The sequence below is a fragment of the Scyliorhinus canicula genome, chromosome 1 (genome assembly GCF_902713615.1).
Source record: "Scyliorhinus canicula chromosome 1, sScyCan1.1, whole genome shotgun sequence".
Lineage (NCBI taxonomy): Eukaryota > Metazoa > Chordata > Chondrichthyes > Carcharhiniformes > Scyliorhinidae > Scyliorhinus > Scyliorhinus canicula.
The window spans coordinates 290,585,162-290,599,752 of NC_052146.1; the positions used below are offsets into that span (position 1 = coordinate 290,585,162).

Consider the following 14,591-nt stretch of genomic DNA (forward strand, 5'->3'; position numbering starts at 1 on the left):
AATGATTTGTTGCACTGAATCCTACTTTCAACATGTTTATTTCACTGGGCTGAGAACTAAAAACATGCCCTTTAGGATAAATCAACAGGATAGAGAAACGGTAGGTAAGAAATTTTGCCCTACAATCTGAATGATGTGCAGCCTCCACATGTAAAAGTAGAGAAGTTGGAGAATTAGGTCATATTATCTGTCTGATGTGAGGCACCGATATAATAAATATCTTACTATCAACATATATGAACTTATCATTCTGTTCTATAAAAGACTGTACTATTGCAATAATCAAAAGAGGACTTAAGTATATTAGTAAAATAACTAACGTAACTCCTTGGAATAACTGAACAGGTCACACAACTTTACCTGAACAACTATTTTGTTAATTAAGTCCACAATTTTTAAAAAAAAATTTTTTTAAAATCTGCTTGCTTTAATTTCCAAATTAAGCTGTCAAATTGAAGTCACCTGCTCAGCTGTGAAGAGCGGCTCATCGTTTATACAAGAGACGATAATGGAATGCATGTCCAACTGATCCCGTAGCTCTTCGTCATCAGAAAGATCAAGGTTAAGGTTATCATTCAGCTAGAAAACAAAAATAAAATCGATGTTTAAATTACTTAGTCTTTGTTTATTGGAAAGCTTATAAATCAACGTCTTCACTTTGAATTCATCATCTATTTCACTTGCTTTTGTTCATTATTGACGTCTGAAGAACTAAATTACTTGAGCCAATCAACAGCATTACTCCTCTATGGTGTACTACACAGGTATCAATAAAGACCATGTGTGACTCCTCCACTTTGAAATGCAATGCCATTCCAAATAGTGGTTTAAGGGATAAACCGGCTGGCTTTTAATTTGTGCTCCAAGGTAAGGAGTTGATTGTTCTACAAAGCAAGTCCTGTACAACAAGCAAAGTTCATGTTCACACAACTTGGGGAAAGACACAAAAACTTGCACTCCAGTATCTGGACTAAGTATTTCAGATTATTATTGAAAAATGCATCTTACACCTGTCTGTAGGATTGAAAATTAGGCTGATCTTTATTGGGCCCCAGGACACTGTTATCTGATGAAACAGCTAATCAACGATAGGTTTAGAGGTTCAAAACGGAACAGTCATGAAAAATTAAAGGGTTTTCTGCAAGTCACTTACAAATTTACAACTATTCAGCCGCTGGCAACCTGTTTCCTCAACATTTCTGCAGCTATCAATCTGCTCAATCACACCCTCACCTCTTGCAATAAACACCAACATTCAATTTGCCTTCCTAATCACAGGGGCTGTTTAGCACACACAGGGGCTGTTTAGCTGGCTTTGAAAGCAGACCCAGGCAGGCCAGCAACATGGTTCGATTCCCGTAATAGCCTCCCCGAACAGGCGCCGGAATGTGGCGACTAGGGGCTTTTCACAGTAACTTCATTGAAGCCTACTCGTGACAATAAGTGATTTTATTTTTTTCATTCATCACTTGCTGCATCTGCAGTCCAAATGTTTGTGATTCATGTACCAGGACACCCAGATCCCTCTGTACCTTAGTTCTGCAATCTCGCTCCATTTAAATAGTATACTGTTTTTCTATTCTTCCTGCCAAAGGGGACAAGTTTACAACGCCATCTTCTTCAGGGCAATAAATGTTGGCCTTGCCAGTGACACCCACAGCTTGTGATTGGAAAGAAAACTACTGGTCAGATACAGTGCTGGGTTTACAAACTGCCATTAAACACAACCACTGAAATGTTTTCTCACATTGCTTTTATGTGAAGTAAAGCAGACATCCTTAGGCAAAACTAACAATTTTAAAATTTAAAGTACAAAAACTATTTCATTCAGACACTTAATAGTTTAATGCATTATTTGTAATTGGCAACAGCAATGAAAAGATTATCTAAATCAGGACCAGACCAGAATACACAATTATTCTCTCTGAAGCACTGTTGACAGTGGAAAAGTATTTTAAAAATACCTCAAAATCTGGAATTTCCTCATTTTATGTATGGGACATCAGTTAAGTTGCAATTTACCAACTAGAATGGAAGGATTTTGTAAGTAAGATGAACGATGAACTCAACTGTGCCATTCTCTGCTCCCACTTGCCTCAAAATTCTGTGTAATCTGCAGAAAAAGGTTTCAAGGTCCAGAAACTAACCACAGTTAGAAGTTAAGGCTCATGGGGAGAATAGCTACATGAAAGGCACATGGAAATTGATGTTACTGAGGGTACTGTCACCAAAAGAACTTCATACATTCAGGAAATACAGCAACATTTGGTAAACCTCAAGGGGAGCGAGAGTTGATTTTAAACTCTAATTTTTCACAATCTACTTCACTATTATTACATAAGTAGGACAGATTAATGAGGGGAATGCCATAATGCTAACTTTGTGCATTTCACAGCATATTAAGGTGTTTTAAAAGATGCGCATAGGGACAAGGAAAGTACTAGCACTATACCAGCAATCTTCTAAATGACAAACAAAAAATGATGTGGCAGTAGACGAAAGGAGGAAGAGCTACACTCATAAGAGGGTCAGGCCTCGATTGATTAGTGAATCATTGCAAATACAGTACAGTTCTGCTTGCTTTCTGTATTCAAACAATATGGCAGAGAAACTGCAATACTGGCAGTGGTGATGATGTACTGGCTTCTCAGAATCACTCCACAGAAAATCCTATAGCATAAATGTGAATCTTAGCGCAAGTCGTGAAATGAAATGAAATGAAAATCGCTTATTGTCACAAGTAGGCTTCAAATTAAGTCACTGTAAAAAGCTCCTAGTCGCCACATTCCGGCGCCTGTTCGGGGAGGCTGGTACGGGAATTGAACCATGCTGCTGGCCTGCCTTGGTCTGCTTTAAAAGCCAGCTCTTTAGCCCTGTGCTAACCAGCCCTTAGTTATCCATTGAGAATCAAATGATGGCTCCACTCCTCATAGGAAATCTCTTATGTTTGGTTCACATGTACTTCAGAGCCACTGCTTCATTCTCTTTTCATTAAAACCATTTTAATCCTATATTGTTTGCTATTTTCAACCTTAAGATACTGCGCCAAAGACTGACCAGACAAATGTGCTAGCAATCAGAGTATAAATCTTTCGATATCTCTGGTTCACAACTCACTGATTACAAAATGAGCCTTGATAGCATTTCCACAACTAAGAAAGAGATTATGGGATTGAGCCATACTCCAGACAACAAGGAAAATCAACGTACATCTTTCTTCCTCACTGTAATAATAATCATCATCTTTATTGGTGTCACAAGTAAGCTTACATCAACACTGCAATGAAGTTATTGTGGAAATCCCCTAAGTCGCCACACTCCGACACCTGTTCGAGTACACTGAGGGAGAATTCAGAATGCCCAATTCACCTAACAAGCACGTCTTTTGTGATTTGTTGGCGGAAACCGGAGCACCCGGAGGAAATCCACGCAGGCACGGGGAGAACGTGCAGACTCCGCACGGACAGTGGTCCAAGCTTGAAATCAAACCTGGGACTGGGAAGCAACACTGCCAACCACTGTGCGACCGTCTACTTGCACCATTTATGAAGTACCTGATTAACTTGGTTGACAATATCCCTTCATGTAAGCAGCACCTATTCTTGTACTGTCAGTTATCCTTTGATACCTGCATTTGGAGGAATCGATTTCTTGAGCATCAGTGTTGCTACACGCTTTCAAGGTGCCATTTTGGAAAATTAGGCAAATCCTTCCATAGAATAGAATCCATAGACTCCCCACAGTGCAGAAGGCGGCTATTTGGCCTATCAAGTCTGCACTGACCCTCTGAAAGAACACCCTACCTAGTCCCACTCCCCTATCTCCGTAACCCACCTAACGTGCACATCTTTGGACACTACGGAACAATTTAGCATGGCCAATCTACCTAACCAACAGATAAGTTACAGGAGTAGAATTAGGCCATTTGGCCAATTTGGTCAGCTCCGCCATTTGATCATGGCTGATCTCACACTGGCCTTAGCTCCACCGTCCTGCCCATTCTCCATAACCCTTCAACCCATCACCAGTTAAAAATCAGTCTAACTCCTCCTTAAATTTACTCACTGTCCACATCTTTGGACAGTGGGAGGAAACCGGAGCACCTGGAGCAACCCACGCAGACAAGAGGAGAACGTGCAAACTCCACATATATGGTCACCCAAGGCTGGAATCAAACCCAGATTCCTGGCGTTGTCGAGGCAGCAGTGCTAACCAATGTGCTACCGTGTTGCCCTAGTCCCGGACCATCCCATCCTCTATAATACTGGTTTTGGGGAGTTGCTTCCTTGCTGGATTGTGCGATCCCAGCTAAGTGTGCTACAGGTCAACCTTCTGCCTTGACAGGAGCCTAGTCAGAGGAGTGGCCTGGCCTTTACATCACAAAATTGTGCACCCAACCCTTTACCACAGGGCCAGCACAACCTATTTTTACCAGAGTTGTAAAAATGGAACTAAAAGTAACTTTTGGAATTTGTTCTAATCACTGTGCTACCTTTCCTTCTTGCAAATTCCCTAAACCATTAATAATTAAAATAGTTTCTATTGTTCTGAAGTATGTTTTAGTTAAATTCCGCAGGCTCTAGAAAAACAGCATATCCATGGAGATCCATAAAAGTATTTTAACAATTAATAGCATATATTAATTGCAAAATGAGAACTGTTGAGATTGCTTGGTACAACAGTTACAGTGGACTTCACAAAGTTAATTAATACCGGTTACATTTGTAGATGTCTCTGAACAATTGGCCCCAAATTAAACATGGTTGGTCAGTGCAAATTCAAGTATCTACTGCACAAACTGACTGTAAATTGAGTACTAACTGCCATGCATGAAGCACAAGGATGTTTGGTGTGGGAACTTAAAATCATTCTGGTGCAGGAGAGAGATGAATTCAGAGCTTGAAGGAATTCAGCCACATTGTTATGACAATGGGTTATGTAGTAATTCAATAAATTATCAATGATAAAACAACCTGGTGATGCTGATTAATAAAAAGCATCATAACATTCTGCTGTCAGCCAGACATTACTCATTTTGATAAGTACGAGGTACCCTGACAATTGTTTGATAACACTAGTCACAATTATGAGGTTTATAAGATTTCTATGTTTTGGGACTGTGTCTTTGAAACTTAAGGTAAAATGGAGGGGTCAAGTGATCTGTTCTGAAGCCTGTCCAAAAGCCTGGTTTGTTTGATTGTTAGTAATCAAAGGAAAGCTTGGTTATTTTTACTGGAAAGAGGTTGCCGGGTATTTAACTTGGAGGCAATGGAGGCAACCTGTGTGCTGACAGTGGAGGCTGAGTCTCCAAAGTCCCAGAATAGTGTTGAGAATGTTGGGTTGAACACAGTTGTGATTTAACTTGTCCATTTGGTAGCAGGGTGAAAGAGCATTTAGCTCTCAAGGAAAACTAATTAGCATTCCTACCTAGATTCAAGGCCCACCAGGTTTATGTTGCCATGGATCAAGAGAAAGCCATTATAAAGTTCTGGCTCCAGGCTTTCCTAAAAGTATCAGACAGCAGTGAGAGTATGCCTGGACCTGGGAGCGAGGGAGCAGCTAAAAACCAAAATGTTTCTGTGGTTCAATGTGCCGGGGTGTGGGTAGGAGCTCATGCTCAGGTGGAAAAGATCAAATTTGTTAGGAGTTATAATGAGCCTAGAAGAGTTACCCATCTTGGGCTAGAGAGTATGCCTCTGGGAAAAGAAAACCTCACTGTGAAAAACAGTTTTAAGGTTGCGTGCTACCAGGCTGAGGAGAGGGAAGGCATGAACTGTCGGAAGTCAAGAATGAAACTGGGTTGATTCTGGTCAAATTGAACGTCTACATAAAGGATTCTGTGAAGTATACCTGTGAAGTTTGATTTTTCGATTGGTCTAAGAATAAGAAAGGGCTGTTACCAACAAAGGTACTGTCTAGTTATTAGTGTTTTTAGTCATTCGTTATAGTATCTTAAAAATACGTTTTTTATTAAAAAAATTTAGAGTATACCCAATTCTTCTTTTTTTCCAATTAAGAGGCAATTTAGCATGGCCATTCTGAATTCTCCCTGTCTACCCGAACAAGCGCCGGAATGTGGCAACTAAGGGATTTTCACAGTAACTTCATTGCAGTGTTAATGTAAGTCTGCACATTCTCCCCGTGTCTGCGTGGGTTTCCTCCGGGTGCTCCGGTTTCCTCCTACAGTCCAAAGATGTGCAGGTTAGGTGGATTGGCCATGATAAATTGCCGTTAGTGTCCAAAATTGCCCTTAGTGTTGGGTGGGGTTACTGGGTTATGGGGATAGGGTGGAGGTGTTGACCTTGGGTAGGGTGCTCTTTCCAAGAGCCGGTGCAGACTTGATGGGCCGAATGGCCTCCTTCTGCACTGTAAATTCTATAATCTTACTTGTGGCAATTCACCTCCCCTGAAAACGTGAAATCTTGATGCAATATACATTCTGCATTTATCTGGAAGTTTGAATTTATTTTTAAAAGTTATCTATCTTTCCAGGAATTGTAACACTAGGTCTTATAAGAATTCTAGCTTCATGATGTGTTTGCTGAGAACAGGGCAGCAGGTGGATTTGGAAAACATTGGGCTGTCCAGGAACTTGGTTAAAAATTGGGGTCTTAAAGAGTGACAACCAAATTTGACTGAGCTGTCCTGCCCTCGAATGTAAGAGAGGCAACAAAGAAAACAAATAGAAGAATGGGAATGTGTGGAGAAAACATCGCTTTTTGATGTATAATTTGGTAAACGCACCATCGACTGTAATAATAATAATCTTTATCGTCACGAGTTTATCGTCACGAGTAAGCTTACATTAACACTGCAATGAGGGCAGCACGGTGGCCTAGTGGTTAGCACAACCGCCTCACGGCGCTGAGGTTCCAGGTTCGATCCCGGCTCTGGGTCACTGTCCGTGTGGAGTTTGCACATTCGCCCCGTGTCTGCGTGGGTTTCGCCCCCACAACCCAAAAATGTGCAGAGTAGGTGGATTGGCCACACTAAATTGCCCCTTAATTGGAAAAAATAATTGGGTAATCTAAATTTTAAAAAAAACACTGCAATGAAGCTACTGTGAAAAGCCCCTAGTCGCCACATTCCGGCGCCTGTTCAGATACACTGGGGGAGAATTCAGAATGTCCACATTACCTAACAGCACGTCTTTCTGGGCTTGTGGGAGGAAACCAGGGCACACGAGAACGTGCAAACTCCACACAGACAGTGATCCAAGCCGGGAATCGGACCTGGGATCCTGGCGCTGTGAATCAACAGTGCTAACCATTGTGCTACCAAGCCACACACTACAGATGAGAAGATCCCAGATTTAATCCCTAATCTATGCAGTTAGCTGATTTTAGTTGGCAGCAATACTTCAATTGTCCTTTGCACCTCTAATTGCTCCTATGGACTGGATAGTAGTGGCTAAAAATCTCTGGCTTTCGAAAAGGTTTGCTGACACAAGATACAGCAAGTCTCCACTTAATTCTGACTCAATGCTGTTTCATTTTAGTGCCATTTATAAAATAATGTCAATATATCTGTTTAACGTTGCCAGTTTCAGTTTAGCATCATTTTTCAGACTTCCTCCCCTCCTCTAGTGTGGCCTGTCTATTTACATGACTTTGCTTTCACCCACGCTCTCTGTTCTTCTTCCACCCGCTCCCACCCTTGCCACCGCGCCTTGCTGACTCTCACCCTTGACTCCCTTGGACCTCAGAAACTGCTCATAGAATCCCTACAGTGCAGAAGCCCTACAGTGCAGAAGGAGGCAATTTAGCATGGCCTCTTGACCTATCCTGCTCATCTTTGGACTGTGGGAGAAAACTGGAGCACCCGTAGGAAACCCATGCAGACACGGGTTTAACGTGCAAACTCCACACAGTTACCCAAGACCAGTATTGAACGCGGGTCAATTTGTTGAACGCAACCACATTCAACAACGCTTGACAGAGGTGGCAGTCCCATGAAATCTCTTAATGAGAAATTGAGATGTAATTTGGCTGCTAATTGGAATTCAATTTTATGATTATAAGTCAGCTGAATTGCAAATTCTTAACTGTGACTGAAACAGGTCAGATTCCCCACTGTGGTGAGGTGCATGCTGTTCAGAATTGAATAATTGCCCATATAAAGTGATTATTGACTTCAATCCAAAAACTTTCATTTTTCCTCCTTGAACTTAGACATAGAACAAACAGTGCAGAAGGAGGCCATTCGGTCCATCGAGTCTGCACCGACCCACTTAAGCCCCCACTTCTACCCTATCCCCCTAACCCAATAACCCCTCCTCACCTTTTTTGGACACCAAGGGCAATTTAGCATGGCCAACCCACCTAACCTGCACATCTTTGGACTGTGGGAGGAAACCGGAGCACCCGGAGGAAACCCACGCAGACACCGGGAGAACGTGCAGACTTCGCACAGACAGTGACCCAGCAGGGAATCGAACCTGGGACCCTGGCGCTGTGAAGCCACAGAGCAAGCCACTATGCTACTGTGCTGCCCTAACTTGCTGCTCATCTCTAGCCCAAAGCTAGTTGAAGACTCTTTCACAGTCCACCATGAAAAACATTTTGCTTGCATTTGTACAGATGAAAGAGACAATTAACTGCAGGTGTCAAGGAGTACAATAATAAACAATAATATATTAATTTAAAAAGCAGTTCTGTGATTTCAATATAACATTTACAAGATAAAGCACTGTAGGATTAAACACTATTTAGCACAATGCTCATATCGCCATGGACATTCTCAGAAGTATAAGAATCACATGCAGAACTGGAGAAATAAATTATCAAAAAAATTATCTTTGTACACTATTTTAATGCACATCATGCTCTTGCACTATTACAGTCAGTCTGCCTGCACTGCACTGAGTAACAAGACTTTGAGTCCTTCTATTGTGTGTATGAAGTCTATCATTTTTTCTCTCTATTGTTTGACTGTCTCTATCCATTTTCAAAAGGTGAAAAGCTTTCATTGTTCCCACTTCACAAAGGCCTTAATTTCAGTTTTATTTTTTAAAACTTTCATGTGCTGCTGGCAAGGCTGGAATTTGTGGCCCATTCACTCGGTGCCTTTGGCAAGGTGAAGGTGAACCATCACTGTTGTAGAAAGTATTTGGTTTCAATGATTCGCGATCCTGAACTTACTGAGCAGCTCTTACATGCTGTGTGTGCCTGTCCGCTCTCAGAGGAGAACTCCCGCACTCTTGACACGTGACCCCTTTTGTCCCCATGTCATCCAGCGGCTATGTAACCACCTGGTCTACACCGTCCTCATTTAAACTGGTCGTATTGAGGTGCAACAGTATAAGTCACTGAATCTGAATGTTTTAAAACATTCAAAATTGAACATGCTAACAACATGTAACTATTTACATTGTGCAAAGCACTGATTGGGCTGCTGTAGCTGCGCAAGCCCTATAGCATTCCCTTCCCCCCTTCATTTGTAGACGTGTTCATCACAAAGTCCTGGAACCTTGTATCTGGACAAAGAACAAAAAACAATACAATCTCTCCTCATAGCTAATACCCTCCATGACCAAGCCAGTTCTGAATACATCCACCTACTTCACCCATGACCCCATGTGATTTAATCTTTTGCACCAGCCTGCCAGGAGGGACCCTTATCTTTACTAAAGTCCATGTAACCAACATCCACAGCCCTTCCCTCGTCAATCATTTTTGTCTCCTCCTCAGAAAACTCAATTACATTAGTGAGATATGACCTCCCTCGTACAAAACCATCCTGTCTGTCGCTAATAATGAATAATGCTTATTGTCACAAGTAGGCTTACATTAACACTGCAATGAACTTACTGTGAAAAGCCCCTAGTCGCCACATTCCGACGCCTGTTTGGGTACACAGAGGGAGAATTCAGAATTAAGGTAATAAGACCATTCACTTCCAAATGTGCACCGATCCTATCTCTGGGAATCTTTTCCAACAATTACACTATCACTGCGTCAAGCTCACTAGCCTATAATTACCCGGGTTATCCTTGCAACCCTTAAATTATGGTACAACATTGGCCATTCTCCAATCCTCTGGGATCTCACCTGTGCCCAACGAGGTTACAAAGATTTCTGTGATGTGGAGATGCCGGCGTTGGACTGGGGTGAGCACAGTAAGAAGTCTTACAACACCAGGTTAAAGTCCAACAGGTTTGTTTCAAATCACTAGCTTTCGGAGCACAGCTCCTTCCTCAGGTGAATGAAGAGGTTATGTTACAGAAACATACATATAAACAAAGTCAAAGATGCCAGTTTGTCATGGCCATGTGTGGTCTGGATACTAACCGTATGACCAGGTGCTAACGGGCAGAGTCTATGAATCTGCATTTGGCAGAGTTCAGCTTTAACTAGTTTTGTCCTAATTTTGTCACCAACCAAAGACATGCAGCACGGTAGCACAGTGGTTAGCACAGTTGCTTCACAGCTCCAGGGTCGCAGGTTCGATTCCCGGCTTGGGCCACTGTACGGAGTCTGCACGTTCTACCCGTGTCTGTGTGGGTTTCCTCCGGGTGCTCCGGTTTCCTCCCACAGTCCAAAGATGTACAGGTTAGATGAACTGGCCATGATAAATTACCCTTAGTGTCCAAAAAAGGGGAGGTGGGGTTACTGGGTTATGGGGATAGGGTGGAGGCATGGGCTTAAGTGGGGTTCTCTTTCCACGAGGCGGTGCAGGCTCGATGGGCTGAATGGCCTCCTTCTGCACAGTAAATTCTATGATTCTATGATCATGTTCTTGCATTGTACGACCCCTGACCAGATGTCATAGACAATGATTTTGCAGACTTATCCTGTAAAGAGTTGCTCCATGCACTTTTGGAAGATCTCAGTGCCAGCAGAGATCCCATAGGGCATGCAAGGAAAATGGCATCTGCCTACTGGAGACATGAATGGGGTGAGTTTTGAAGATTCTTCATCCATTGGGGATTTGCCAGAATCCACACTTTGCATCCAAGATGCTGGAAACTTTGGCATTGGGCATATCAGCTATCACCTGCACAACTATCATCATTGTGTGATGAGGTCTGAGCAAGTACCTTGCTTCGATGAACCTGTTCGGTGCAGAACCTGACCGTGCATTTTTTCTTTATTGCAGCCACCACTGTTGAAACCCAGTGTTGTGATCCTCTCCAGCTCTCAACTACTTTCTGCTTCATTGCCAGGGATACACTTCTTGAAGCACAGGCCGCTGGTGGTACGGAGTCATCGAGACTCATATTGTATATTACAGATATCTTCCCAAAGATGTCGCAGTTGAATAAGTCTTTATATTCTATTACTTCTCGGGCCTCCTTTTGCAAAGTTTATATATCTGGACCAAATGGATTAGCCAGAGTGTGATGCTGTCCTGAAGATCCAATAGCAGCTTTACACTTTGGTCAATAATATGAAACTAAAAGCTGCCCTGCCATGTGGATAGTTTGTCCGCCATATGCCACAAAGTCCACCTGAGTGTTCGGATATAGTGCGGCAATGGGCCTACTTCCTACAGCAACTGCTCGGGCAGGGCGTTGCACTTTGCTCCAGTGTTAATCTTTACTTTTAGATTTGCATTGCCCCAGGAAATGTTTACGGTGGTGAAAATCTCTCCCTTCTCTGTGATGCTGTTGACTCTCTCACAGTAGAGTGTTGTTGAAGGCCCAGTGGCTTGGTTGCTCTGATTGAGCTCCAATTCATTTCTGCTGTTCCTGCTCCGAACCCTGGAAGAGTGACCGGCTGCAATCTGGCTGGTGGCTTAGGCAGGCTGCTGTGGTTTGGATCTGCAGCATTTCACAAAATGGTTCAAATTGCCACGTTTGTTACAGCGTTTACCAAACACCAAACATGCAGTTCTGTTGAGAGTGACGGCCGTCACAGTTGAAGCAGGCCATATCCTGTATTGTGAACCTTTTGTTTCCTACTTTAACTCTTTGCTGCTTCTTTCTGACTGTTCATTCAGTATAGCTTAATTTTCCTCAAAGAAGAGAATGAACGGCTGCCACTTCAGAGGAAACCCCTGCAACGATCCCCTCAAGGTGAATTAAATTTTTTTGAGTCTAAGAAACCCCGCCATGTCACTAACCCACACCCTCGACTTCGGGGGCTCCGAGTCCCTCCACCCTAGTAAGATCCGTCGCCAGGTCACCAGGAAGGCAAAGGCCACGACGTTGGCCTCTCTTGCCCGCTGGGCTCCCGGGTCATCCGGCACACCGAAGATCACCACCTCTGGACTCGGAACCACCCTCACTTTTAATACCTCTGACATGAAGTCAGCAAACCCCTGCCAGAAACCCTTCAGCCTCGGACACACCCAAAACACATGGACATTGTTCACAAGACCGCACAGTGGCCATACCTATCCTCCACCTCCTCAAAGAATCTGCTTATCTGTCTTTTTGTATGGGTCTGGTGGACGGGTTCGGGCAGGGAGGTAAACTGGGAGTGTGGAGAGCTGGTGGTGGGAACCAGCAATGGGAGCTGCCCTAGAGGAGGTGGGGTTGGGCAGGGCGAAAGCGCGGGCTTTCCTCTTGTCTCCTGCGCTGCGGGGTGATGGGGGCGGGGTCGGGGCTGAGAAGTGCGGGCCTTTGCTTGTTTTTATTTTCCCGCGCAAGAGTGGGGAGGGGGGGGGGCTGCTGATGGGCACGGAGGAGGCGGAGTAGCCCCACGTGGGGAGGGGTCGGAGGTGTGGTGGGAGTCGCCGGGGTCAGCTGAAGTTAGCTGGCTCACGGGAGTGCTATGGAGGGGCGCAGCTAGGGGGGTCCTAGCCTGGGGGGGGGGGGGGGGGGGGGGGGGGGAGAAGAGAGTTGCCGCCGTGGGGAACAGGCCGAGTGAGGGGCGCTGGCCAGTGGTGGGCAGGGGATGGGTTATGGCTAGTCGGCAGGGGAGGGGGGCAGGGAGCCCTCTGATCCGGCTGATAACTTGGAATGTGAGGGGGCTGAACGGGCCGGTCAAGCGGGCTCGGGTGTTTACGTACTTGAAGGCGTTGAAGGCGGATGTGGCCATGCTCCAGGAGACGCACCTGAAGGTGGCGGAACAGGTTCGACTGAGGAAGGGATGGGTGGGCCAAGTATTTAATTCAGGGCTGGATGCGAAGAATCGGGCGGGTGGCGATCCTGGTGGGAAAGAGGGTGTCGTTTGAGGCGTCAAAGGTGGTGGCTGACAGTGGCGGGTAGTAAGCTGCAGGGGGAGCGGGTGGTGCTGGTGAATGTCTACGCCCCAAACTGGGGGGGGGGGGGGGGGGGGGGGGGGGGAGTACTCGTTTTTCTCCCACGTGCAGAAGGCTTATTCCAGGATCGATTTTTTTGTCCTGAGCAGGAGGCTGGTTTCGAGGGTGGAGGATGCCAAATACTCTGCCATAGCCATTTCGGATCATGCCTTGCACTGGGTGGACCTCGGGCTGGGGGAGGAGAGGGACCAGCGCCCGCTCTGGCGCTTGGAGGTGGTGCTGCTGGCAGACGAGGAGGTGGGCGGGAGTGTTCAGGGGTGTATCAATAGGTACCTTGAGGCCAACGATAATGGGGAGGTCCGAGTGGGGACGGTCTGGGAGGCATTGAAGGCGGTGATTAGAGGGGAGTTGATTTCCATCCGAACCCATAGGGAGAGGGGAGAGCAGAGAGAGAGAGGGAGAGTTTGGTGGGGGAGATGGTGAGGGTGGACAGGAGATATGCGGAGGCTCCGGAGGAGGGTTTGCTGGGGGAGCGGCGTAGCCTTCAGGCCAGGTTCGATCTACTGACCACCAGAAAGGCGGAAGCTCAGTAGAGGAAAGCACAGGGAGCAGTGTATGAATACGGGGAGAAGGCGAGTAGGATGCTGGCACACCAGCTCCGAAAGCCAGGGAGATTGGGGGAGTGAAGGATAGAGATGGGAAGGTGGTGAGGAGGGGGGGGTAGACGTTAATGAGGTCTTTAAGGACTTTTATGAGGAATTGTACCGGTCTGAACCCCTGGTTTGGGGGGGGGGGGGGGGGGGGCTTCTTGGACAAGCTGCGATTTCCGATGGTGGAGGCGGGGCAGGTGGAAGGACTGGGGGCACCGATTGAGCTGGAGGAGCTGGTCACTGGGATTGGCAGCATGCAGTCAGGGAAGGCGCCGGGGCCGGATGGGTTTCCGGCCGAATTTTATAAAATGTATGCGGACCTGTTGGTTCGGACCTTTAACGAGGCAAGGGAGGGGGGGGGGGCTTTGCCCCCAACTATGTCACGGCCGCTGATTTCCTTGATCCTTAAGCGGGACAAGTACCCCCTGCAGTGTGGGTCATATAGGCCGATCTCGCTGCTAAATGTAGACGCCAAGCTGTTGGCGAAGATCTTAGCTACAAGGATAGAGGATTGTGTGCCGGGGGTCATTCACGAGGACCAGACAGGGTTTGTAAAGGGAAGGCAGTTGAATACCAACATATGAAGGCTTCTGAATGTCATTATGGTGCCGGCTGTGGAAGGGGAGGCGGAGATAGTGGTGGCATTAGACGCGGAGAAGGCCTTTGATAGGGTTGAGTGGGGGTATCTGTGGGAGGAGTTGGAAAGGTTTGGGTTTGCGGACGGGTTTGGCCGTTGGGTGAGGCTGCTTTAAGAGGCCCCGATGGTGAGTGTAGCCACGAATTGGAGGAGGTCGG

At 45.6% G+C, this 14,591-nt stretch overlaps 1 protein-coding gene across 3 annotated transcripts in view; it reads right to left on the reverse strand.

The window, feature by feature from the left end:
* The window catches only part of LOC119975372 (fasciculation and elongation protein zeta-2-like), a 178,076-nt gene that overhangs the window by 56,552 nt on the left and 106,933 nt on the right, over positions 1–14,591 (reverse strand). For all 3 annotated transcript variants that reach the window (XM_038815006.1, XM_038815005.1, XM_038815004.1), the window contains exon 3: positions 463–579. In XM_038815006.1, coding sequence (XP_038670934.1) covers positions 463–579 — 117 coding nt within the window. The remainder of the gene's footprint in view (positions 1–462; positions 580–14,591) is intronic.